The sequence below is a fragment of the Pezoporus wallicus genome, unplaced genomic scaffold (assembly GCF_028554395.1).
Source record: "Pezoporus wallicus isolate ANWC-B61680 ecotype Strahan unplaced genomic scaffold, APGP_CSIRO_Pwel_v1 contig_13989, whole genome shotgun sequence".
Taxonomy (NCBI): domain Eukaryota; kingdom Metazoa; phylum Chordata; class Aves; order Psittaciformes; family Psittacidae; genus Pezoporus; species Pezoporus wallicus.
This window is the reverse complement of record NW_026635865.1, coordinates 52,676-77,859: the sequence shown is the minus strand read 5'-3', so window position 1 is coordinate 77,859 and position 25,184 is coordinate 52,676. Positions and strand designations below refer to the sequence as shown.

At 58.1% G+C, this 25,184-nt stretch overlaps 3 protein-coding genes and 1 long non-coding RNA gene across 5 annotated transcripts; 1 reads left to right on the top strand and 3 right to left on the bottom strand.

Moving 5' to 3' along the window:
- Positions 1-1,673: 1,673 nt before the first annotated feature.
- Positions 1,674-9,459, bottom strand: CCDC124 (coiled-coil domain containing 124). The gene is made up of 5 exons (XM_057398405.1): positions 9,428-9,459; positions 8,514-8,685; positions 2,668-2,854; positions 2,222-2,336; positions 1,674-1,906 (listed from the first exon to the last, which is right to left on the bottom strand). The coding sequence occupies exons 2-5, from the start codon at positions 8,670-8,672 to the stop codon at positions 1,702-1,704; spliced, it is 666 nt and encodes a 221-aa protein (XP_057254388.1). The 5' UTR covers positions 8,673-8,685; positions 9,428-9,459; the 3' UTR covers positions 1,674-1,701.
- SLC5A5 (solute carrier family 5 member 5) lies at positions 9,449-14,655 on the bottom strand. The gene is made up of 16 exons (XM_057398402.1): positions 14,460-14,655; positions 14,270-14,273; positions 13,519-14,023; positions 13,369-13,434; positions 13,052-13,103; positions 12,887-12,954; positions 12,660-12,814; positions 12,434-12,574; positions 11,929-12,058; positions 11,737-11,825; positions 11,526-11,638; positions 10,915-10,985; positions 10,306-10,392; positions 10,015-10,220; positions 9,629-9,732; positions 9,449-9,528 (listed from the first exon to the last, which is right to left on the bottom strand). Exons 1-16 carry the CDS (start codon positions 14,653-14,655, stop codon positions 9,449-9,451), a joined length of 2,067 nt encoding a protein of 688 aa, XP_057254385.1.
- A 605-nt stretch (positions 14,656-15,260) lies between these two features.
- JAK3 (Janus kinase 3) lies at positions 15,261-23,614 on the top strand. 2 transcript variants are annotated; one of them, XM_057398404.1, is made up of 24 exons: positions 15,262-15,804; positions 16,126-16,320; positions 16,434-16,557; positions 16,659-16,770; positions 17,195-17,340; positions 17,523-17,805; positions 17,878-18,000; positions 18,083-18,240; positions 18,413-18,524; positions 18,634-18,820; positions 19,175-19,296; positions 19,381-19,512; positions 19,598-19,682; positions 19,755-19,888; positions 20,518-20,656; positions 20,723-20,874; positions 21,578-21,728; positions 21,802-21,941; positions 22,150-22,339; positions 22,416-22,540; positions 22,651-22,823; positions 22,897-23,014; positions 23,086-23,196; positions 23,290-23,614. In XM_057398404.1, exons 2-24 carry the CDS (start codon positions 16,134-16,136, stop codon positions 23,398-23,400), a joined length of 3,315 nt encoding a protein of 1,104 aa, XP_057254387.1. In that variant the 5' UTR covers positions 15,262-15,804; positions 16,126-16,133; the 3' UTR covers positions 23,401-23,614. The 2 variants fall into 2 exon arrangements, with proteins under 2 accessions (XP_057254386.1, XP_057254387.1); XM_057398403.1 differs by having other exon boundaries at positions 15,261-15,804; positions 19,598-19,888.
- LOC130593345 (uncharacterized) lies at positions 22,041-23,401 on the bottom strand. The gene is made up of 3 exons (XR_008970786.1): positions 23,310-23,401; positions 22,663-23,188; positions 22,041-22,576 (listed from the first exon to the last, which is right to left on the bottom strand). It is a non-coding gene; the product is annotated as an uncharacterized LOC130593345 (long non-coding RNA).
- Positions 23,615-25,184: the final 1,570 nt, after the last annotated feature.

Here is a 25,184-nt window from a genome sequence, read left to right as displayed (position 1 = left end):
ATCGAGGGGCTGAGGGGTGGGGGTTTCACCTTCACTACTACAGCTGAGTCACACACACATCCCCTGCTGGGGGGGGGGCACAAAGGGGGTCCCCCACCCCAAATCCCTAATACAGGCAGGAATTAACTCCAGGAGGATTTTCAGCCACGATTTAGGGGAAGAATCCCCCTGCCCCCCGCTTTTCTTCAACAAGTGCAAAGGGTTGGGGTTTATTGTTTTTTTTTTTTTAATGGGGTTCAAACACAACAAACTCCTCACAGAACGGGGGGGGGGGGGGGAAGGGACACTGGGCACCTTCCTTCCTGCAGTTACCTGGGGGGGAAACATACACCCTGGCCCAGCTGTCCCCTCAGCAGGCTGCAAGGGAGCCCCAAAACAGCCACTGCTGCTGCTCCTCAACCCACCCAAGTGCAAATGCTGCTGCTGCTGCCTCCAAGGCTCCAGCATCAATCAGGAGCAATCCTGTGCAGGAATAGGGGCCACTCACTGCCCGGGATGAGCCCTGGTGGTGCCACACCATGGGAAGGAATGCCAGCGGGATGCTGAACCAGCCCTGGGGTTGGCATTCCCTGCTGATCTACACAGGTAAAGCACCAACAGCAACAGGCACGGGTTTAGGTCATAGGAAGGAGTTTCATTCCCAAAGGAGACCAGAAGAGATGTGAGAAGGGAAGAGAGGAAATGCCAGTGCTTGGTCATAGAGAGGGGCTCACCCATTTCTTCTCCTGGAGCACTGGCACAGGCAGGTTCATGCCCTTGGTGCAGCAGTGGCTGAGCCAACATTCCCAATATCCTTCCACAGGCTCCTGCCTGAGCCTGGGACCAGTCAGGGGAAGCAGCGATAGGAGAAGCAGCAGCTTCCCTCCTGGAGACAGGCAGCTCATTTGTTGTGCAGGGAGCTCCTGTCCCACCAGCAACCTGTGAGGCTCTGGGCAAGGCCACCAGGGAGGTGACAAGAGAGGAGTGTGACACCAGTGTCCTGCAGGGATTGCGCTGTGCTATTTCTCCTCTTCCTCCTTGAAGATGGAAGGTTATTTTCTCTCTTCCCCTGTAACTCTTTGCTGACGGAGCTTCTGCTCCCATTGTGGTTCCTCCTCCCCATCTAACTCCAGCTGAGACCCAGAGGTGGCTGGCAGCAGGCAATGCCAACAGCAGTCCCAGTCTGGAATCAATGTGGGGACATCCCAGCACCCAAGATGACACAAGCAACAGCGGACAGGTGCCTTCCTCATGGTGCTTGCAAGAAGTACTCACCCTGCAGAGGACGAGGATGCAGCGCAGCAATGGCAGAGTTGGGGTGATGCAGTCTGGGTGAGGTCCAGCCTGGAAAAGGTTGCTGGGGGGTCCCCAGCTTGGCAGGAAGCAGCGCTGAGGCTGCACCCTGGGAGCACTGAAGGGCTGGAAGCGAGTTAGTAGCTTGTTTTTGTTGTAAGACAAGTGGCTTAGGGGACAGGAGGGTGGTAGTGGTGTGTCCTGGTCATGCTGCACCAGCATGCCCAGGGGGACAGGACCATGCAGGGTCCTGAGCTGTGGCCTCGTGCTTATCTTAAATCCAAGAACAGACAGAAACTGGGGGCAGGAAAACAAAAGGAGAGGAGGTTCCTTGTGTCTCCTGTTCTCCTGGGAGCAGAGCCCCGGGGCCTCCTGCCCACTGTCCGGGGGTGGGGGTGTGGTGGTGTGTGCGATTGCTCAGCTCTAGTTCTACTTTTGGCTGTTGTAAGCCTTGTGCCGCTGGTTCATGGGGTTTTCTGGAGACTTCATCCACTCCTTCTTGAGGAGCTGCTTGAGCTGGGACAGGCGCATGTTGGGGTTCTCCTGCTTCAGGCGTGGCAGGTTGAGCTCCTCGAAGGCGGTGAAGGCGGCTTTCATCCGGCGCTCCGGGTGCCGATCCAGGTCATTGGCAACGCTGCCAGGAGAGAATTCAGAGGGAGCCACACATCAGAGCCACCTCCAGCAGCACCACTAAACCCCTGTCAGCACAACCAAGTGCCTACAGAGTAACACGGGTGATAAAGCAGGAAGCCCTGTGATACTCCTCCCACCACTTCAAATACTCTCCAAAGAACAACAGGCCAAGGGACAGGTCCTGTTCTTGCTGTTGCGATATGAACTGACAATCAGAGCATAAAGAAGAGCCAGTTCTGGGGAAGGATCTGCAAGGACTTCTCTGAAAGGAAGCAACACCTTCAAAGGAGAGCACTGCTGTGATACACCCACGTACCTGAGGACAGCAATGGCATCTTCAATCGTTCTGGCCTCCACTGATCCTTCCTCCAGTACCCTTCTGTTGACGTTCTCTTCCAAGGGGACCTCCAAGTGAGTCTTCTCCTTTTCCACTGCACGGGGGGGGGGGGGGGGAGAGCTGTGAACGTCAAATCCAGCCTGTGCAACACCCTCATAAGGTTTTCAAAAGCACCCTGAAGAAACTCAGACAGAGCTCAGTCTCAGTCCTCTACAGCTCTGTTCCTCCACCTCAAGGTGACAGGAGGTTTCTTCTTCCCCCCATCTGAACGTTAGTCTCAGCAAAGCATGCAGCACACAACAGCTACAGGCAGCTCTTGCTTTCCAAACACCTTGCCCATAAGCAAGGGCGAGTGCAGAAGGAAGAGCCCCCTTCCCACTCCCAGCCCCCCGTGGCCATCAGGGCCTTTCTGTGGTAACACAAACCTGCCTCTGCATTCTCCTTCTGCTGCTGGTCTTTCCTGATTGTCTCCTCGATCTGGGCCCTGGTGACTTTTCCTGGAGTGACCTGCTTGGGTGACTTCCCCTTCAGCTTTGAGTCTTCCTCCTCCAGCAGGCGCTGCAGCTCCTTCTTGCGCTCCAGCTGCTCCAGGCGCCGCTTCTCCCGCTCTTCCTGAAGGGAGAAAGGATCAGCTCACCTCCACCCTTACACCTCCATAGGGTGGAGGGATCCAACTAGCCCTTACAGGAGAAGGGTACCCTGCTAGAGCAGGAGCAGGCACCTCACTTCTGTAGCTAATGCAGCACTGACCTCCTCCTGTCACAGGGGATGTTGGCTGGTTCTCCCCAGTGATAGCCGGGCCCTTTTGAATAATCATTCCCTGCCCTGTCTGCACCCACACACAGACTCCTTGGGATGGCAGGACGGTGAAACGCAACCCTGATGACTATCACATTAAGTTCTCCACTTTAAGAAGTGGTCAGAGGTTGAAAGTTCAGCAGTTGTTTGAGAAAAGCCAGTCAAGAGGCTGAATTCATCCTCAGGTCTGGCTCAGGGCAAGCAGGGAGACCAAATCCAACAAGCAGTGCAGCTCCTGTGGGGATTTTCAAGTGCTCCACAAGGAAGTTAAGAGCCACTTTGCCCTCCAAGGTCCAGAGAAGAGGCTGACAAGACCATGCAACAAGCCCTTAAGGGCTTTCAGCACTTTGGCTTTGAGTTTTCTTCCTTCTCTCCCCTGCAGAAAGGAAAACAAATGCAGTGTCACAGGCTTCAGAGCATTTCCTACCTCAGTTAGTTACATGGACACTTAATTCTGGCTCTCATCCATTATTCACTGGGATGGCTCAAGGAACTGATGGAGCATTAATGGAATGGGTTTACTCAAAGGCAGCAAACCTAGCCCCAGCAGTAACACAACCCGTTACCATCCATGTCCAAGGAGCAGGAACAGAATTATGCATGCTGAGGTAGGGCCCACTTGAGACACATGAGCAAGGCTGGGCTTTGAAACGCTATGAAACAGAAGAACCCCCCAAGCTGCTCCACAGCTCAAGGGTTTAAAGCAAACCTCATAAAAAACAGAATCAAAGCCTACAGTTGCTGAATTAAATCACCCCCTCGGGCTGCTGCTGTTTGCATCAAGGACCAGACCTTTCAAAGGGAAGGGAAGGAAAAGCTCACCCAGCTACACCGGGAGCAGCTGGGGCCAGAATGGGAAAACAGCCTTTGGAGTGGATGGAGCCTTTATTGCAAGTGGCTGTCTTCAAAGTCTTGGTCATTTAGTACTCAGTGCCTTGAGCCACAGCACTGGGGTGTTATTTCCAAGTGCAAACTCACTTCTTCAAGCCACCAGCTCCAGCTTTCCCTGCCCAGTGCTCTCCTGTGGGGCCTCTCCCTCTTCTAGCAAAGGCTGAGTAAACAAGTGTCCTCAGGCTTCCAGATCAGGAGGGATTTTGGCCACCCCTGGAACAGGCCGGGTGTCATACGAAGAAGAGGAAGGCTGCCTTTAAAATGGATACGCAGGGATATGCCTGAGCAAGAGCCACCAGGGTGCTTTGCCACCTCACTCAGCACAGCTCCAGCTCCAGACAGGATTTCCAGGTTGGCCACCAGCCTCTGGTGGTCTCTTTTTAGGAAGAATACAGAAAAGCTCCTCAAACTGGAGAGTTTAATGTGCCAAAACAGAAGGAGGCACCCAGAAGTCACTGAAGGTCCAGCACTCAGATGGAATAAGCCATTTAATTAGATGTAAAGCACATGCAAGAGAAGCAGCACTGTGTACTCCTGGTACTGGTATCATGCCTGGAACATGGACTGGTGCAAATGTCCCAACTCTAAAGCTCAGGGGTGATGAACAATGTGACCCAGAGAAGCTGCTGGCAGGGTGAGCACAGCAAGGCTGCAGGTGTGGTTGTGGCCTTGAATAATTCAGGAGCCACATAAGGAGAGGATACACGAGTACTAAGGACCTAAGGGAAGGGAGCAAGCCTGTTCAGAGCAGGACTGTTATTTATAGTTAGAAAATACTCTTTTACCCATTTATTACACAAAGGGACCTGTCCTCCACTGCAGCCAGCTCAGCTTCATACAGCTCCTGCTGAGACACATCTGACAAGAGCAAAGATTCCTGCTGCCATTTCCAAAGAGGACAGAGCCACTTGGCCAAGGGGAAACAGGCACATGTAGGGCACAGAGGCTTCCTCCTGCCCTGTGGGCTGCGGGGGACCTCCGGTGACTCCTCTCCTCCAGGGTGAGCTATTCTCCGCTCTCTGGCATTTACACCCTAGTTGCTATTTGCAGGCAGGAAATAAGTTGGCACCAATCTTCAGGTGTCACAAGACCTGTAAAATCTACATGCTCAGGTTTCCCCTGTGGCCTCTCACATCCAGGTCTGCTCTGCACCATCTGCAGGGCTTCAAAGCAGCAGCTCTGAGCCTCCTGCTCCTCAAGCCCAAAGCCCCAGGGGCCTGAAGCTGTCAGCTTTGAAGAGTTCTCAGGTTGGGCCAATCCAAACTAATGCTTTATGCATCAGCTTAAAAGTCCTGATGAAAGAGAGGTTTGGATTTGCCCAAGTGGAACATATCTGTAATAAAACTGGAAAGGATACCAATGATCTGCCTCAACATTGCTGCACTTAGAGCAGCAAAGGGGGAAGATTCCTTTAGCTGGACACTTCTGTTCCCCAGGATTTATGTGTTGAAATAGGAGTTTCCAGCCTTGCAGAGAATTGACAGGGCAACTCAGAAGAGCTTTAGCTAGGCAGAAAGAAAACAAGGTCCCACACATGTGGCTTTGAGAGCAAGTGGTCAACTGAAGCAGGAGCACTGCCCATCAATGTGAGAGCCTGAGGAAGGCTGGAAAGCACTCTGCTCCTTATAGGGCAGAAGGGAAAAGCAATGCACAGAGATGATTCAGTCACAAAGTGAGTGGGGCATAACCGACCTGGAGCATGGCCAAGGGCTCACCAGGCTCTCCGAGGCACTCCAGAGCTTTGAGATGAGATCAAACACACTCCTTCCACTGCCCACAGCAAGCACGCAAGGGATACTGAAGCCTGAGGAAGTTAGCTCTGGGGTATGAATGCTGCCTGGTGTCATCAGCTGTCTCCCCGCTACATCTCTGCCCCAAGTTACTCATTTGAGCCATCAGAGTTCAGTATTGGGTACCTGGTACCACGCAGACGTCCTCCAAAGTGGGGAGAACAGTCACTTGCCCTGTTTTGCATTTGATGTGAACAAGAGCTGCTGCTCACAGCTCAGTAATTCCACACTGAATCAGAGGAGAGGAGGGGGAAGAGAAAGTCACCGCTCACCCGCCTCCGCCACCACTGAGAGCTGCAGACCCACAGCCTCTGAGCACAGCTACAGGGAATGAGGAGGGCAGAAACCATGTGCCAAGGGAGTCACTGCTCCCTCCTGCACCATCTGCACCCTTCCAGCACTACTTACCCTACACTTAACTCGCATCTTTCCCCAGATCCTGCACACACAAGGTCTTCCTGCTCCTGTATCACCCACACATTCTCTTTTCACCATTCTCACTGAGTTTGGGAAGCAGATTGGAAATCTGGCTGCCCCCCAGCCAGTGAGATCTTCCCATGTGTCCTCAAGGTCACAGAGAGAAGGTCTGACTGCTCCAGCAGATGTAATGATTTGTCACCCTTCCAAGGAGCTTCCCCAGGACACACACACACATGAACCTGTGGCTGTTCCACCACCAGACACACTTTAGGTGTCTCTCTGCACAGAGAAAACCCAGCTGGGATCAGGCTACTGAGGAGCATGGTGCTGAGCTGGAGGATCTGACCCTTCACAGGAGGAGTGGGAAGGGCCAGGAAGGATGAAAACACCCAAGTGCTGAAAGAAAAGCAGTTACCCAGGTTAAAATTCCAGCAAGGAAGATGCAGATCCTGTGCTTTCGAGCTGGAGCTCTGCAAGGAAGGTGCCAGAGAAGGAATCACAGAGCTCAGATGCTCCTTTATGCATCACAGAGTCAGCAAATGAACATCGTCCCCTGGTAGCAGGGCTCAGCTCTGGAGGCTGCTCTCAGAGCAGGCGGGTGGTGGCGTTTAAAGAGACCCCAAATGCAGAGTTTGGCCACAGCACATCCCAAAGGCTTCCAGCCCCTCCTGCCCTTTGGCGGTGCAGGAATCCTGGGGGCACAGTGTTACCGCCATTGCCTGGAGAGCGGGGGAAGAGCTGGAAGAGGTGGGAAGAGCTGCTGGGAGCATCCTCCTCCACACAGCACCATCCCTTCCCCGGGGGCGGTAGCTGAGCCCCTGCTGCAGCACACGGCCAGCAGCACTATTCCCAAGCCAGCACCACCTGCAAAGCGGTTACTCCTCCAGGGAAGCCTGACTCCTGTGAACAGTTTGGTTTCTACCCTCTCTAGGATGGGGATGGAAAGTCATTTACAATCCACATCCTGTCCCTGCAATGGGGCACAGGTGGCTTCTTCCATTCTCCATGGAGATATTCCAGCTGGATGGCACTGGAGAAGCAGCTGAGGAAGACACATATCATTCATCTGTTGGCTACTTGCTCAGCCACACAAAGGCCCAGCTTAGGCAGAAAGAGCTCCTGTGCAGGTGCAATAGACACAGAGCCTTTCTGGCAGGAGAACTTCCTGTATCCAAGCAGAGAATACCACTGCTGTGAGGGATTTGTGGGAAGCCAACACACTAAATGAGTGCTCAGGTGAAATTCGAACATAAAAGACCATGGCTCTGCTGATGCAGAGAGAAGGATGGATGATGTCCTGAGTGCAAACTGCCTCACTGGCTTCTCTAAAGCCCAGTCTGGGGCTCTGGGATGGAGCAGGGTTTTCCAGTTAGCAATTCCAGGTCCTGACACAGGCCCCCTCTCCAGCCTGCACACTCCTGCCCTGCAGGAGGCTGCTTTGGAAGCCCAGTCATTGCTGGCCAAGTCTTAAGGAGAGCAATAAGAAGTCCTTGTTCCACAAAGTAATTAGGCAGCATTCCAGGATTGAGATGGGGAACAGCACACAGGACTCTGAATGCCAAGACACACATTAGGGGTGAACTCAGGGGGTCACAGGGACACGCTGGCCTCCTGCTGCCCAGCCAGTGTGTTTGTACCAACACTGCCGCAGTTCAGAGCGGCACAAACCCGGTAACCCCTAAAACCCCATTTATGTGGTCAGTAGAAGCCCTGTCTGCGTAAGGGGAAAGGAATCACTTCATAAGAGGCAGTAAAGTCATCACAACAGTTGTTTCCACCCAAACCAGAAGGTGGGTTTATCTAATACTGATGCAGGACAACATCAAACCCCAAAGAAGCCCGGAAAGAACATGGAAGTGTTCTGTTATTGAGCATGGAGGCTAACAGGGGGAGCAAGCTGGTAAGAGCAAACTTGAGAGAACCCTTTAAGTGAGATGTGTCCTGATGTAACACCAAGTGAGGAAGGAGAACAAAAAGCTTTGGAACCTTTAACTCTGCTGATTTCTTCTTCCTTCTAGAAGAGTCAAAGACCAGTTAAGAAAGGAAAAGAAAACCAAGCTAAAGAACTGCTTGGCCAAGAATCAAGCCCCCAAGCAAAGTTCCTGATCTTTTCCTGAGTTCAATTTTAAGTCATTCAAACAATAAAGCTTTTCCTGCCTCCCCTGGGAAGCAATAAGATCCACCACATTTTGCAATTACACAGCAGAGCTTACACTTACTCCCACACTTGGCTTGTTTTAGCTCCCACAGGAGCCACTAGCTCCAGCTCTTCTACCAAAAACTAGCTGAGGACAATATGCAGGGACAGCAGAGGAGAAGCAACTCCTCCTAAGCAAGCCTGGAGCTCCCCTTCTCCCTGCCCAGCCATTCACCTTCCTCTGTTCCTTCCTCATCACGTGTTTGTCTTCATCCTTCCAGTAGGCATCTTCCAGCTCCTGCTGCCGTTTGGCATCGGCTGCTGCCTTTGCCTCAGCCTTCCTCACGCGGGCAGCAGCCGACTTGGTGTTTTCCCCTTGGAACTTCTTGGGCATCACTCAAGGTGATCTGCAGAGGAGAGCAAAGGGTTCAGATCCTTGCCCTATAGAGGATCTCGGGTTCACTGTCACCCTGGGAAGCAGGAACTGCTGCAGGTCACCAGGAAAATCCCCTTATTGCCTCATACTGTTTGGAGATCCTGGGCAACCTCCCAGCTCACCCAGAAGGAATCCTGCTCACTCCATCCCACATCCTCGGCAGGGGACATCCCCTCCTGCCTGTTTATTGTGTTGCACCTTGACAAACAGCACAGACTCGGTGTCACACCCTCTGCCTGAGGGCACACACACAGCCCCGTGGCCCTGTTTCACAGCCACCTCCCCTGGGTCATCCAGGGAGGAAGAGTCCAACAGGAGCCTCACGATCAAGCAGACACCAAGAAAGGCCCTTCCCAGGATGCTGCCCATGCAGACGCTGCGCTCTGCATCTTAAATCTTCGCTTTCAATGGCAAAACCCGACCTGCTAAACAGGAAGCCCCACAGGAGGGCTCTAGGGAAGGCTGGCAGTTCCAGCCTCAAGCTTCTAAGAGATCAAATCCCGTCTCGCACCCACTCCTGCTCCGGCCCTTCCTGAAGGGCACGGGCCGCAGCCCCCGCCGGCCCTGCCCACCGCCCACCCCGGCCTCGGCTGCCTTTGTTGGGGACACGGAAACCCTCCCCTCGCTCCCCAGAGCCGCCTCCCCTCCGCGGCCCTTCCCCTCCTCTCCCCTCAGCCCCGCTCCCCCTCCGCACCCCCGGCCCCGAGGCCTACCCCCGCCGCCCGGGACCCCTCCTACCCTGGCCCTGAGGTCGTCTGCTTCGTGATGTCCCACCACAGCACGCCTGGGGGCAGCCGCGTCCGCTTGCTCGGCCCTGCCAGAAAGGAGGTGCCATAGGGAGGGGCTGTGTGGGGAGGACGCGCTAAACCCCCCCGCGATGCTGGGCGATGTCCCTGTCTGGCCCCCAGCCTCACCTGACACGGAGCTGAGCAGGACCCCGGCCACCACTGTGGTGAGGGTCCCCAGCGCCCCATAGTACAGGTAGGAGATGGCATAGAAGTCACCCACGATGGCTGGGCTGTGAGGGGACAGCAGAGGCAGCCATGTGACATCACAGAGAACAGGGACAGGAGTGTGACGTGACAAGAAACAACATGGTGTGACGTCACAGTGAACAGGGACAGGAGTGTGATGTCACAAGGAGAGCACTGTGACATCACAGCTAGCATGTAAAGTGGTGTGAAGTCACAGTGAACAAAGAGGCGTGACGTCACAGTGAGGAGGAAAAGCGTGGTGACGTTGCAAGGAACAGGGCACAAAGTGACGTCACAGGAAGCCTCCCCCGGAGCCCCTCCCTCACCGTGCTGGCGCCGGGGGTTCCTCGGAGGGGAGCAGTGGTCCCAGCAGCAAGGTGCGGTTCGTGCCAGCGGTGCGGTTGTAGAGGGGGCAGAGGGCTCCGGAGGCAGGCAGCACCCCCATGGTCGCAGCGCTGGGGGGGTACAGGATACCCCCCACGGCCACCCACAAGGAGAGGGCCAGGCCAATGGCAAGGCCCCCCAGCACGCCCTGCACAGAGCAGTGGGGTCCACACGGCCCGGGGTGGGGGGCAGCGGGACCCTCGGAAAACCCCAAACAACCCCCCCAAACTCACGGCTGTAGAGCACATGGGCAGGAACATGCCCAGGATGAAGGCACCCAGCAGCGGGCCACTGATCACCCCCATGACGGTGAAGGAGCCCTGGAAGGGGGGTGAGAGCAAGGCCCCACTGCCCCGGCTGGAGGGTGGTGAGGGGGGGGAGGATGATGATGATGAAGTAGAGAAGGAGGAAGAGGAAAAGGAAAAGAAGGAGGAGGAGAGGAGTGTGACGTCAAAAAAGTCGTGTGACGTCACAGGGAACAAAGCGGTGATGTCACACACAAGGAGGACAAACAGGAGAAAAAGGAGGAAGAGGAAGAGGAGAAAAGAGGAGGAGGAGGAGAAGGAGCACGTGGAGAAAGAAGAGGAGGAGAAGGAGAAAGAGGAAAAGGAAGAGGAGAAGAAAGAGGAGGAAAAGGAGGAAGAGGAGAAGGAGAATGAGGAGGGTGAGAAGAAGGAGGAGGAGGAAGAGGAAGAAAAGGAGGAGAAGAAGGAGAAGGAAGATGCTGAGGAGGAGGACAAGGAGTAGAAGGAGGGCACTTGGCTGTGCCCCAGGCCCTGGCCAGCTCGTGTCCAGGGCAGGGGGGGTCTTGGCTGGACGTGGTTCTGCTCTGCGAGGCTCACCTGCAGCACACCCCCCCCCAGCAGCGAGGCCAGAGCAGCCACCGTGATGCACGAGGTGCCATAGATGAGTGCTGTGGGGAGAGAGGGCGGCTCAGCACCGCTGGCATGCACAGCATGGCATGACATGGCATAACACAGAACGGCATGGCATTACACAGCAGGACATGGTATGGAATGGCACAGCATGGCATTGCACAGCATGGCACCATGGAATGGCACAGCATGGCATTGCATAGCATGGCACCATGGAATGGCATGGAGCAGCATGGCATTACACTGCAGGACATGGTATGGAATGGCACAGCATGGCATTGCACAGCAAGTCACCATGGAATGGCACAGCATGGCATTACATAGCATGGCACCATGGCATTGCACAGCATGGTACCATGATGTGGCACCATGGCATAGCACAAACCAGTGTGGTGCAGTACAGGACAGGGGTAGCATGGCATGGCATGACAAAGTGCAGAATGACATGGCACGGCACAGCACAGCTCAGGGCAGCACAGCATGGCATGGCACGGGATGAGGTAGCGTGGCACCAGGATGTGCACCATGGTATGGCACAAAGAAGTGTGGTGCAGGCAGCACAGCTTGGCACCACTCACACAGCCCCTTGGAGATAAGGGTCAGCCGCTGTGGTGCCAGAGCAGGCAGCCTGGGCTTTATGAGGTCCTCGATGGTGACGGCGGCCATGGCGTTGATGCTGGTGGAGGCCGTGCTGTGGTGCGGGCAGTGCTCAGCCCCTGCAGCCAGCAGGAGCCCCTTCCAACAGGAATCTTTGGGCTCCCCTTGGGGAGAGGGGTGCCCCATCCCCACCTCAGAGTCCCACTGTAGGCACAGGCGAGGAACAGCCCTGGCACCCCTGGGGTTTGCTTGAAGATGTCAAGCACCAGGTAGGGCATGTACTGTGAGGGGAGAGGTTGCATTGAGGGGGAGCCCCTTGCACCCAGTCCCTGGGTGTGTCCCTTTCACCCCTCCATGTGCAGCTCGAGAGGGCAGAGCCGGTACCTCGTCGGGGGCTGAGATGTAGCCAGCGAGGAGGGGATCGCAGTCCTTGTAGAGCGCAAACATCACAAGGCCACAGGCCACTGCGCTGGAGACGATGCAGAAGAGCCCCACTTGATTGACCAGCAGTGCCCTGCGAGCACGGGGAGGGAGAAACCTCACTGAGAGGAGATCTGTAGCATGTGGGGTCCATGCAGGGGTGTGGGGTCCATGCAGGGGTGCACCGGCCATGCAGTCACACAAGGGCAATGCAGGGGTGCAGGGTCTATGCAAGGTCTATGCAAGGTTGTCAGGTCTATGCAAGGTTGTCAGGTCCACACAAAAGATTCATGCAGGGTCCATGCAGGGCTGCAGGGCCCATACAGTGATTCAGGCACTGGGCTCCCTGAGTGGACAGGCTGGATGCGGCCATTGCAGCCATCACCCTCACCCAGAGCAGCCCCTTGCCCCAGTGCACTATCCCATGCAGAGCAGGATCCAGCCCATCCCTGCATCCCCATGGACTCACATCTTGGCCTCCCTCTCGGTCCTGCAGGCCACGTAGCGCTGGACCTGGGCCTGGTTGACGCCGTACATGGACAGCCAGACCAGCGTGCCTCCCACCAGGAAGGTCCACACCGTGTACCGGCTCCGTGGGTCCGGGTTGAAGCTGGGCACCAGGATTTGGGGTGGGCTGGGGCTGGCACTGGCCCCCACACACACCCTGGCACCCCACAGGCTGGGGGGAGACTCACTCTGCCAGGTTCACCCTGGAGCCATTGGAAGCAATAGCCAGCACCATGGTGGGGCCCCCCACCAGCAGCACCCCCCGGATGATGATGGCAAGGAAGCCAGAGAGCATCACAAAGACCTGGAAGACGTCTGTCCAGATGACAGCTTTCATCCCACCCTGCACAAGACAGAGCTATAGTGAGCCCCAGGGAATAGAGGCTCCCCCAGGACCCTCCACTCCCTCCCTCACTATGGTGGTGTAGAAGGTGCAGATGACTCCGGTGGAGAGCAGGGACGCCCAGATGTCCAGGCCGGTCACTGGAGGAGAAGAGAAGGTGCTCAGCAGAGCCCTGGGGTGCAAAGACAGGGCTGAGATGTCCCCAGTGCAGGGATGGGGACACTAAGGGGATCACACCTTGGTTAAGGATCAGGGCCGGGGCATAGATGACGATCCCTGTGTACAGCATCTGTGGGAAGAGGAGGGTCAGCACCGCATCCCACTGGCACCATGGGGATGGGGAAGGAGCATGAGGGTGCTGAGAAAACACTGAGGTTTTCATTCCAAACACGGCTCCTGCTGGGGTCTGTTTGCTTTGAGCTACAGAAGAAAGAGCTCAGGAATGTGAAGGCTTCCTGGGGGACTCAGGACAGCACCAGCACAGCCAGATCTGAGCCCCTACCATGTGCCATACCTCACTGTCACCATCCCACCCATGCACCTTGGACACGCACCGTGGCCATTACGTACTGCAGGGTCCCACAGAGCCGCACACTCCTGCTGAAGCGCCGCTCCAGGTACTGGGGACAAGGAGAAGGGACAGTGGTGGGTCCATCTCAGGGGCTGGGTGCATCTCTGTGCCCCTCCACCTTGCCTGCGCCCACCTCATAGGTGCTGGTGAGCCCCAGGCGGTAGAAGACAGGGAGGAAGAGCTTTGCGGTGAGCAGTGTGTTGAGGAGCTGCCCCAGGCACATCCAGAGGAACTTGGCTCCGTAGCGGTGCGCCTCGGCCGGCACCCCCAGCACTTGGATGGCTGACATGAAGCTGGCGGAGAGCGAGAGCCCCACGGGCAGTGCTGACATGCGCCGGCCCCCCGTGAAGAAATCCTCTGATGTCTTCTGGCCGCCCTTGGCGAGGCCGTGGAACAGCCCGATCCCAGTGGACACCAGCAGCATCAGTGCGAACACCCCGTAGTCCCAGAGGCTGAAGGTGAGACGCTCTGGCACCCACAGCTCCAGGCTCCCCGCCGGTGCCAGTGTGGTGGCTGCAGGGGGAGAGACCCCAGCCAGGGACACAGCACAGGGACACGGCACACACAGCACAGGGACACAGCACACACAGCTCGGGGACACAGCACAGGGGCACGGCACAGGGACACAGCATGCACAGCTAGGCCAGGACACAGCAGCACTGGTGCGTCCGAGAGTGGTGAAACTGGAGGGGGAGAAAACTCCTTGTAGTTATTGACCAGCACTCAGAAAGGACCAAGCATGGAGTGAAAAGCATATTTGCCACCCTTTCCCATCTCACCCCACCCTGTCCCTGTCCCAGGTCAGGTCTGTGCTGAGCAGCCGGGTGGGTGTTTGGCTGCAGAGCCCAAATTCCCGAGCTCAGCACAGGAATTGTCCTGGGTACCTCCCTGTCCAGAGCATGCACGAGAGGAGAACAGCAGCGCCTGGTCCAGCAGCTCCAGAGGACTCCAGGCACGGGCCCCATGGTTCCCCCACGCGAAGGACGTGGAGGCACAAGCAGAGAGCAGCAGAGCCGCCGCAGCCGGGTTATCTCCAGCCCCAGGGGACAAAACAAACGCAAACTAAACCTTTACCCAGAGCCGAACAGGGCCCCGGATCCGCGCAGCCGGCGGGGAGCGGGCGCTGCCGGGGGGTCCCGGTGGGTCCCTGCTGCAGTGTCTGTGGCGAGGGGCCGGTTGTGCCTCGGACTCCTGCAGCAGCGGGGCGGGAGCCGGGGGCAGGTTCAGGCCGTCGGGGAGGGAACCTTGGAGTGTCGGGGGCCGCGTCCATAACCCCTTCCCTCCCGCACACCCCGGTTAACCCCCGGCGCCCCGTATTGCAGGCGCTGAGCCTGGGGGAGCGGAGAGATGGATCCGGTTGATGGGATATGTGTCGTCAGGTGTGGGGCCGCGCTGCTTCCTCATTCCCTGGCACAAAAGCTGCTTTGTCCCGCTGGGCACCTGGACAGGTTTGTCCCACAGGGATTTCCCCACTTTGGGCTGAGCCCTGGGGATAAGCCTGCGGCTGGGACTGGGCATGAGCCCCAGTGTGGGAACAGAGCCACCACAGGGCATCACTGAGCACTGAGGCAGAGGAGAGTCCCTGGTCCCCAGGGTTTGACCCCAGCTGGTGGCCTTGTCCCCAGCCTGTGTCCCCAGGGGCACCCTTCCCTCCTCACCCGTGGCTTTGCCTCCTTGCTGAGCTGGTTAGAGCAGCAGAAAAGGGAAAAACAACGAGTGGTTGCTGCTGGGCCCGGCCACATCCGTCAGTGGGTACGTGCACAGCACGGGGATCAGTCATGCACCAGCCCCATGGTGACCCGAAAGGCACAACAGCACCAGCAGCACCATGGGGCTGGGCTGACGGGGCCACCACTGGGGTGAAGGGGCTGAGCCCATCTCAGTGGGGCTCAGTGGGGCAGGGAGGGTTCCAGCAATGGGGTGCAGTGGGTGGCAGGAAGCACCTAGCCCCTTACTCTGCACAGTGGGGTGGGACAGGATGGGGCCCTGGCAGAGCACTGCCCACCCCTGTGGTACCCACAGCACCAGATGCTGTGGCAGGACCAGCAAGGAGCTGGGTCCATTGGGGTGCCCAGTGGGGTGCACAGCACCAAGTGGGGTGCCCCACTCCCTGCCCCTTCACCCCCCGGCTGGTCCCTACAAGCTCGGGTGGCTCCTTTCTGCCTTGCACCCCAAACTGCCCCCCCCCTTTCCAGGAAGCCGCCTGTGAGGAGGCTGTGGGCAGGAAGGAAGTCACCAAGGGGAGTTTTGACTCTCTCCTTTCCTCATAGGCTCTGAGCAGCAGCTTACACAGCCCCAGAACCCCGACCAGGACCCTGATCCAGGAATCCTGACTGCAGAACCCCAATCCAGGAGCCCTGATCCAGTGGCACAGCCCAGAGCCAGACCCATTCCTCAGGGCCAGAGCACTCGGGAGCAGGTACCGTTCCAGCCCAGGGGGCTTCATGAGGTCCATCCAGCCCGGCTGATCACAGAGATGAAGCTGAGTCCTCTCTGTCCATTCCTGGGACCGATTCAGGGCATGGGAACAAAGACAGCAGCAGGGGGTGGTGGGTTTATACCCATGCCTGCAAAACAGTTTGCGTGCCTCAGTTTCCCCTTCATCCTCACCAGGACAGGCTGACCCCAGCAATGGAGGTGCTGCGGGTGCGGTGGTTGGGTTTGATTCCAGGGAGGATGCAAAGGGAAATTTATGGGGAAGGGGGTGAGGTTCACAGCTGAGCTCCCCCTGTTGTTGTAGCCTCCACCATGGCCCCGCTGGGTGAGGAGACCCCCCTGATCGGGGAGCGCTCCTGCAGCCTCTCCTCAACTGAGACTGGCACCCTCCAAGTGTACCTGTACCACCGGGTGCCCCCTGGCGCTGCTGGTGTCCTCACTTTCACCTTCGGCGAGTACACGGCCGAGGAGCTCTGTGTGCACGCTGCCAGAGCCTGCGGTGAGAATCAGCCCCAGTGCCGCGGGTACCAGCTGTGCCTATCGGCTCCTGATGCCGTGGGTGCCGGATGTACCTGTCCCCTGGGAGGGTCACGGCACTCTTCTTGTCCCCAGGTGTGCTGCCCATTTACCACCCGCTCTTCTCCCTGGCCACTGAGGACCTGAGCTGCTGGTTCCCTCCCAACCACCTCTTCAATGTCGATGAGTCCTGCAGCCAGGTCGTGGTATACAGGATCAGGTACAGCCCCAGCATGGCTCCCTGGGGAGTCTCTGAAGACTGATAGAGGTTATGCACTGTGGGAGATGTGGTGCTGAGGTCTCCTCTGCTCTCTCCATCAGGTTCTTGTTCCCCAGCTGGTGTGGGCTGGGGCAGTCCCACCGTTTCCAGCTGCTGAACGACCGGGCCAGCCCTGTCCTGGACTACCCCGTCATTGATTACCTTTTTGCCCAGGTGAGCCCTTTCAGGCTGGCATCCCTGTCCCCAGCACCAGGGACCACAGGTGAAGTCCCATGTGGCATCTCAGGGGTGTGATACGTGTTAACCTCGAGGCGGCAATACCCTTTACTGCCCAGAGCCATGCCACCCTCCTCCTCTTCCTCCTCCTCCAGCACCCACCACAATGCCTGTGGGACATGGGTCCTCCTCCTCAGCTCAGCTGGAGCATCCCACACTGAGTCTGGGGCACCCCAGGTTGCTGATATGGGGGTCACAGTGTTCCCTGTGGGGGGGGGGTGCATGCCCCAGGACAGAGCCAGCTCCTGGGCAGCAGCAGGAAACCAGAGCCTGGAGCAGGATGTGATGTGCCTGGGGTACCTCAAGTGTAGGGTGCAGGGGGCTGGCACAAGGAACCCCTCGAGCTCCTTGCCCTCCCCAGTCCCGCAGTGACTTTATCGGGGGCCGCATGGCCATGGTGCTGAGCCTGCCCCAGCAGGAGGAGTGCCTGGGCCTGGCTGTGCTGGACATGCTGCGCATCTCCAAGGAGAAGCACCAGAGTCCCAGCGAGGTCTTCAGCCATGTCAGGTGAGTTGGGAGCTGTGGGGACAGCCCAGAACCCGTGACAACAGCCCAGCACTCATGGTTACAGCCTGGAACCATTGGGACAGCCTGGAACCCATGGGAAGAGCACAGCACCCATGGGGACAGAGCAGCACCCATTGGGACAGCCTGGCACCCACCACTGCCTCACCACCCCATCCCTGCAGCTACAAGTCCTGCATCCCGGTGCCGCTGCGGTGCCAGATCCAACAGCATAGCTTCCTCACCCGCAAGCGCATCCGGCACCGCTTCAGCAAATCCCTGCGGAAGCTCGGGGGCTGCCAGACTGATGGGTGCTGCCTGAAGCTCAAGTACCTGCTGGACCTGGAGCGGCTGCAGCGGCGCTGGGCTGAGGAGAGCTTCCTTGTGCGCACTAGCGGCTCTGCCACAGACATCACCATCCATGTGGCCGGTGAAAACGGCATCTTCTGGAGCTGCAGCGGCTCCGAGGTGCGGGTGGAACTGTGCTGGGTGGTGGGATGAGGGTGGGAATGTGGAGTCAGTGCTGGTTGTGTCCCTCAGAGCCGACAGCACTTCTGTGACTTCCCCGACATCGCCGACATCAGCATCAAGCAGGCGAGTGGGGACGGGGTCGCTGTGGAGAACCGCGTTGTCACCCTCACCAAGACAGACAACCGGGTGCTGGTGAGCTGGGGGTGGGGTCTGGGGGATCCCCATGGAGCAGGGGCTGGGGGTGCCGTGGGGCTGACACCCAGCCCTGCTGCAGGAGGTGGAGTTCCCCTCTTTGCGGGACGCATGCTCCTTCGTGACCCTCATCGACGGCTACTACCGACTGACGGCCGATGCCCACCACTACTTCTGCAAAGAGGTGGCCCCCCCCCGGCTCCTGGAGGACCTGGAGAACCAGTGCCATGGGCCCATCAGGTGGGTGCCGAGACTCCTCCTTTGTTCACCCTAACCCACGGGTGGTGGAGGGAGGGGGAAGAAATCACTTGTGTTGGAGACACCGGTCCTCATCCTGCTCACTTCCGGGTGATGCTGGGCCCACTGCAGTGCCATGGTGGAGGGCTGAGCAATGTGGGGGGTCCTTTTGCAGCTCCGAGTTCGCTGTGAACAAGCTGAAGATGGCCGGGAGCCATCCGGGGCTGTTCCTGCTACGCCGCAGCCCACAGGACTTTGACAGCCTCCTGCTGACCGTGTGCACCGAGGTGAGACCAGCATCGGTACTGGCACCAGTGCGGACCTGCGGCAGCTGCTGTGGGACTTGGGGGGCTGCTGCGGGTCCCCGTGCCGCTGAGCCAGGCTCTCCCCCTGCAGACACTCTCCGGCCGGGACTACAAGCGCTGCCTGATCCGCAGGGACAAGGACGGGAGCTGGGGGCTCTCGGGGATGCCGCGGCGGTTCTGCAGCCTGCGGGAGCTGCTGGGCACCTATAGGCACTGTGGGCTGCAGGCGGAGGGTGCCCCCATGAGCCTGGCTGCCTGCTGCCCCCCCCAGCCCAGAGGTGACCGGGCATGATGTCACTGCATGGGTTGTGTGATGCCACGTGGCTGTGTGTCACCACTGTGGTCTCTAGGAGCAGGCTACATGATGTCATCAAATGACATCACAGAGGGGTGTTGGATGGCGTCACAGAGCAGTCATCATAGAACTGGTTGTCTGACATCACAGGGCAGGCTGCATGATGTCACAGAATGTCATAGAGTGGGGCTCTGTGATGGCAGAAGATGAGCTGTGTGACATCACAGGGTGGACTGTGACATCATGGAGTGGGCTGTGATGTCACAGGGCGGGCTGTGACATCACAGGGCAGACTGTGTGAGGTCACAGTGTGTCACGGCCGTTCCCCTCCCCCCAGAAAAGTCGAACCTGCTGATCGTGCGGAGCAGCTGCCCCCACCCCCCCAGCTCCCCCTGCGCTCCCCACCGCAGCCTCAACCAAATGATGTTCCACAAGATCGACCCCCAGAGCCTTGTTCAGGTACGGAGGGGGGCCATGAGGCAATGGTGGGATGGAGCACACGGGCACGGACCCCCATTACACCAGTGTCCCCTGCTCCTGCAGGGCGAGAGCCTGGGGCAGGGCTCCTTCACCCACATCTACAAGGGCATCAAGCGGGACCAGGGGGAGGACGGGTGCCACCAGACCACGGTGGTGCTCAAGGTGATGGACAGCAGCCACCATAACTGCTCTGAGGTGAGGAAGCAGCAGCCCCAGCGCCCAGCACTGGGACAGGTCCCCATGGCCCTCCCTGAGCTAGTCTCTCTCCTCTCCCATCCAGTCCTTCCTGGAGGACGCCAGCATCATGAGCCAGCTCTCCCACAAACATCTGGTCCTGCTGCACGGCGTCAGCCTTGGGAAGGACAGTGAGTGCTGGGGTGATGCGCAGGAGCCATGGGATGTGAATGTGCTGGACCTGACTGTTCTGTCCCCCCTAGGTATCATGGTGCAGGAGTACGTCAGGTATGGACCGCTGGATCTCTACCTGAAGAAGAATCAAGGTGAGGGCAAGGTGACGACGAGCTGGAAGCTGCAGGTGGCCAAGCAGCTGGCGTATGCCCTCAACTACCTGGTGAGCTGCATTCACGTGTCCTGCAGCTCCTGTGGGCCAACTTCCCACAGCTCTCCCAAGTCCTTATCCCATGGCTGTCCCACATCTTTATCCCATGGCTCTCCCATGTCCTTATCTAATGGCTTTCCTATGTCCTTATCCCATGGCTTTCCTGTGTCCTTATCCCATGGCTCTCCTGTTTCCTTATCCCATGGCTCCCATACATCTATGTCCCATAGCCCTCATGGACCCACATCCCAAAGCTCCCATGCATCCATGTCCTACAACACCCATGCATCCATGTCCCATAGCCACCATGCATCCGTGTCCTGCAGCACCCATGCATCCATGTCCCACAGCACCTATGCATCTGTGTCCAAAAGCTCCCATGCATCCATGTCCAGCAGCTCCCATGCATCCATGTCCTGCAGCTCCAGCACATTCGTGTCCCATAGCTCCTGTGCATCTGCATCCTTCAGCATCCATGAAACCATGTCCCATAGGTCCTAAACACCCATGTGCATCGACATCCCCACAGTTCCCACACATCCCCATTGGGTCACCCTGGTTGGACCAGCTCAGACTCATGCATGGGGCTGCCCCATGGGCTGGGGCTGCACTGATGATCCTGATCCTTCTCCCCTCCACAGGAGGACAAGAAAATCACGCACGGCAACATCTCAGCTAAGAAGGTGCTGCTGACGCGGGAGGGGGATGTGGCCAGCGGCAGCCTCCCCTTCATAAAACTCAATGACCCTGGAGTCAGCGTCTCCATCCTGACCAAGGACAGTAAGTGCTGGGGCTGGGGGTGCCAGACCTCCCCCGGTAGGTGCTAAGCAGGGCCCCTGTTCGCAGTGCTGGTGGAGCGCATCCCCTGGCTGGCCCCCGAGTGCCTCCGGGACCCCAAGAGCCTGGCTCTGCCCGCGGACAAGTGGAGCTTCGGGGCGACCCTCTGGGAGATCTTCAGTGGTGGGAACATGCCCGTGAGCCTGCTGGAGCCCCAGAAGGTGAGGCTGCCCTGTCCCTCCATCCCAACCCTTCTGCACCATCCCACTGCATCCTGATCCTCCTCTACCATCCTGCTGCCTCCTGAAAATCTTGCACCATCCTGCTGCATCCTGATTCTCTTGCACCATCCTGCTGCATTCTGACCCTCCTGCCCCATCCCACAGCATCCTGGCACTTCTGCACCCCATCCTGCTGCATCTTAACCCTCCTGCCCCATTCCACTGCATCCTGACTCTCCTGCCCCATCCTCCTGCCCCATCCTGCTGCATCCCAACCCTCCTGCCAGATCCCGCTGTGCCTGGGCTCTGCTCACTCACCCACTGCCCATCCCACCCTGGGATTTCTCTGCTGAAAGAGGCTCTGGTCACCCCAGAGAAGGGGCATCATTGGGGCGACGGGCAGCCATGGCAACCATGGCAACCAGTGCTGGGGTCTTGCAGGGCTCTCCCCATCCTCAGGGTGTGTTGAGGTGGTTGTGGGTCCAGTGCTGCAGGCACCAGCAGTAACCAAGCCCCAGCCTGACATCCCTCACCCTTTGAGTGACCATAGAGCCATGGAATGGTTTGGGTTGGAAAGGACCTTAAGACCATCTGGTTCCTGGGCAGTGTGAGGGGTTTGCACAGCCCAGTGAGGGACTGTTTGCGGGGGTCACAGGGCCGGGCACCTCATAACCAGCCTGAGCCTTATCTCCCCCCCCTGCAGAAGCTGGATTTCTATGCGAGTAACCTCCAGCTCCCTGCACCCAAGTGGACTGAGCTGGCCACGCTCATCGCGCAGTGCATGGACTATGAGCCCTGGTGCCGGCCCTGCTTCCGTGCCCTCATACGCGACCTCAACAGCCTCATTACCTCCGGTGAGCCCATGACATGGGGAAGGGGGGTAATGGAGTTTGAACACCCTGGGGCCCTCACACCCGCCTCCCCCAGACTATGAACTGCTCTCGGACCTGTCCCCTGCTGATGCGGTGCTGCGGGACAGCTTCTGGGGGTGCGAGCCCCTTGCCATGTGCCAGGACCCCGCATGCTTTGAGGAGCGGCACCTCAAGTACATCTCACTGCTGGGCAAGGTGAGTGGGGGCAGAGGGAGCCCCAGAATTAGGGCATGAGTTGCACCCCCTCCACACCCTTCCTTACCGGCATGTGGGGCATGAAACATCCTCTGCTTTGCCCTGTGAAGCTGAGTAGTTTGTGCCCTGTGTGGCATATGGAAGGGCACTGGGAAGATGATGGGGACCCCCATCATCAAGGAACCCCAGCATCCCATATCCCCACCAGGGTAACTTTGGGAGCGTGGAGCTGTGCCGCTATGACCCTCTGGGTGACAGCACGGGTGAGCTGGTGGCTGTGAAGAAGCTGCAGCAGGATTCGGCCAAGGAGCTGAGGGACTTTGAGAAGGAAATCCAGATTCTGCACTCGCTGCAGCACGACTTCATCGTCCAGTACCGGGGGCTCTGCTACAGCCGGGGTGAGAGCATAGGGCAGGGAGTGGGCAGGGATGCTTTCCCTGCATCCCAGCTGGAGTGTGATGGATGTGGCTGCAGGATGCCGCAGGCTGCGGCTGGTGATGGAATACCTGCCCAACGGCTGCCTGCGGGACTACCTGCAGAAGAACCAGCCCCGCCTGGACCACAGGGCCCTGCTCCTCTACGCCTGGCAGATCTGCAAGGTGGGACCATGGGGATCAAAGGGGTCCCACTCTGCCCTGTGGGGTGGGGACAGATGGGGATGAAGAGATTGTAGTCCCTGGGTTGCTGTGAGCGGCTGCATCTTGGGCAGGGCATGGAGTACTTGGGCGCGCAGCGTTGTGTGCACAGGGACCTGGCCAGCAGGAACATCCTTGTGGAGAGTGAAACCCATGTCAAGATTGGGGACTTCGGGCTGGCCAAGCTGCTGCCAAAGGACAAGGACTATTACGTGGTGCGGGAGCCCGGCCAGAGCCCCATTTTCTGGTGAGGTGCCGCTGGAGGGAAGCTGTGGTGCTGGTCCCTCAGCAATCGGTGCTCAGTATCCTCCCCGTGGCAGGTATGCACCCGAGTCCCTGTCGGACAATGTCTTCTCTCAAGCATCCGACATCTGGAGCTTTGGGGTCCTCCTCTATGAGCTCTTCACCTACAGCAACAAGATCAGGAGCCCCTCAGAGGTGAAAGCCTGACCCTGGACCTGTTGCCTTTGGTATAAGCCCTGTGCCCATGGGTATCCCCCTGCCCACAGGAGTTCCTCCGCATGATGGGCACTGAGAAGACGGCGCAGATCATCTGCCACTTGCTGGAGCTCCTCAAGGACAACAGGCGCCTCCCGGCACCATGTGGCTGTCCTGAGGCGGTGAGAGCCCTGCCCTGGCTGGTGGGGACTCCGGGCGGGGGGGGGCACCACCGTGCTGCACCTGATGGAACCATCCCTTGTGTGCCCCCCCAGGTCTACGCACTGATGCTGACTTGCTGGGCCTTCACCCCCAGTGCCAGACCCACCTTTGGAGAGCTGGTCCCCAGGATTGAGGTGCTGCGGGATGGACGGAGCAAACTCTGAGGGAAGTGACCCCAGTTCCCCCCATCCCTCCCCAGCACCAGGCGCACAGCATGTGGATGCTTCACTTGGCTTTACTGGCTACAGGGACACGCTCCCCATCACCCTCCCCATGTAGTGCCACTCTGGCTCCCCCTTTTTCCCCCTCTTCTGCCTGTCACTAACTCCACCACAGTGGGATTTGGGGTTCTAGTAAAGTTTGGTTTGTTTGCTTTCCATCCAGTTCTTCAGGGCTCCTCTGGACATGGGACGGAAGATTTGGGGTGAAATCAGGCAGAAATGGGGCCAGGGGCAAGACGGTTTCACTTGGCAGTGCCCAGGATGGGAACTGGAGCTCAGCATCACACTGGCCTCACAGTGAAGAGAGGGGTCCCCCCTTGTGGTCCTGGGTGTCCGGGTTTGCTGTGAGCAACCCTAACCCTCAGAGAAGAAGCCTCAGGACAGGGGTCCCCTGGGCAGCACATGGAGACCCCAACAAGAGCTCATCAGCACCAAACAGTGGTGGGAGCACTGGTGTGGACCCTGCTGCACTGCAAGGAGCTTGAGCCCCTGGAGAACTCCCCAAGAGCCCACTGGTACCTTGCTGCAGAGGCAGCTTGGGGCCATTCACACCCTGCACCTCTCCTGGAGCTGGGAGCACTGAGCCCCAGAGGCACAGGGATGTTCTGCAGGTATTCAGTTCCTGCTGGGTACAGTCCGTCCATCCATCCATCCATCCATCCATCCATCCATCCATCCATCCATCCTCCATCCATCATCCATCCATCCATCCATCCATCCATCCATCCATCCATCCATCCTCCATCCATCACTCCATCCATCCATCCATCCATCCATCCATCCATCCATCCATCCATCCATCCATCCATCCATCCATCCATGCATCCATCCATCACTCCATCCATCCATCCATCCATCCATCCATCCATCCATCCATCCATCCATCCATCCATCCATTCATCACTCCGTCCACCCACCCCTCCATCCATCCCTTCCTCCTCCATCCATCCATCCATCCATCCATCCATCCATCCATCCATCCATCCTCCATCCATCACTCCATCCATCCATCCATCCATCCATCCATCCATCCATCCATCCATCCATCCATCCATCCATCTATCCATCCATGCATCCATCCATCACTCCATCCATCCATCCATCCATCCATCCATCCATCCATCCATCCATCCATCCATCCATCCATCCATCCATCACTCCGTCCACCCACCCCTCCATCCATCCCTTCCTCCATCCATCACTCCCTCCATCCACCAGCTGCAGGTTGGGCAGGAGCACCCCTGGGTGCAAGGACAGGGTTCAGTCAAGTGCTGCTCGTTCCATGCCTCAATTTCCCTCATCCCTGGAGCCCCATTCCCATGGAGCAGCCTGGAGGCCATGGGGTCGGGCACTGGGGCACAACACAGGCAGGTGCCAATGGGGTGGGGGGAGAGGAGGAGGGGTGGGGATTAGAAAATTAAATGTTTAATAAAAGAGCAGCACAGGGGAGGGTGGAGGGGATGTGGTGACATCCATGGACCAGGGGGGGCAGAGGGAGATAAGGGCAGCTCCCACATGGCAGCAACCCCTCCCCAACCAGCCTTCATCCAGTGTTTCACACACAACCAAGGGGTAACCCCAGAGGGAGTCAGTTTAGATCCCTATGGAGAAAAGGGAGTGAGAGGCAGCTGCAAGGGCTGGGGGCGTGTATCCAGCACAGGGATGGTCACTGGCTAGGGCTCAAACTGCACCCTCTTGAGCTGGGCATCCCTATGGGACACTGCTAT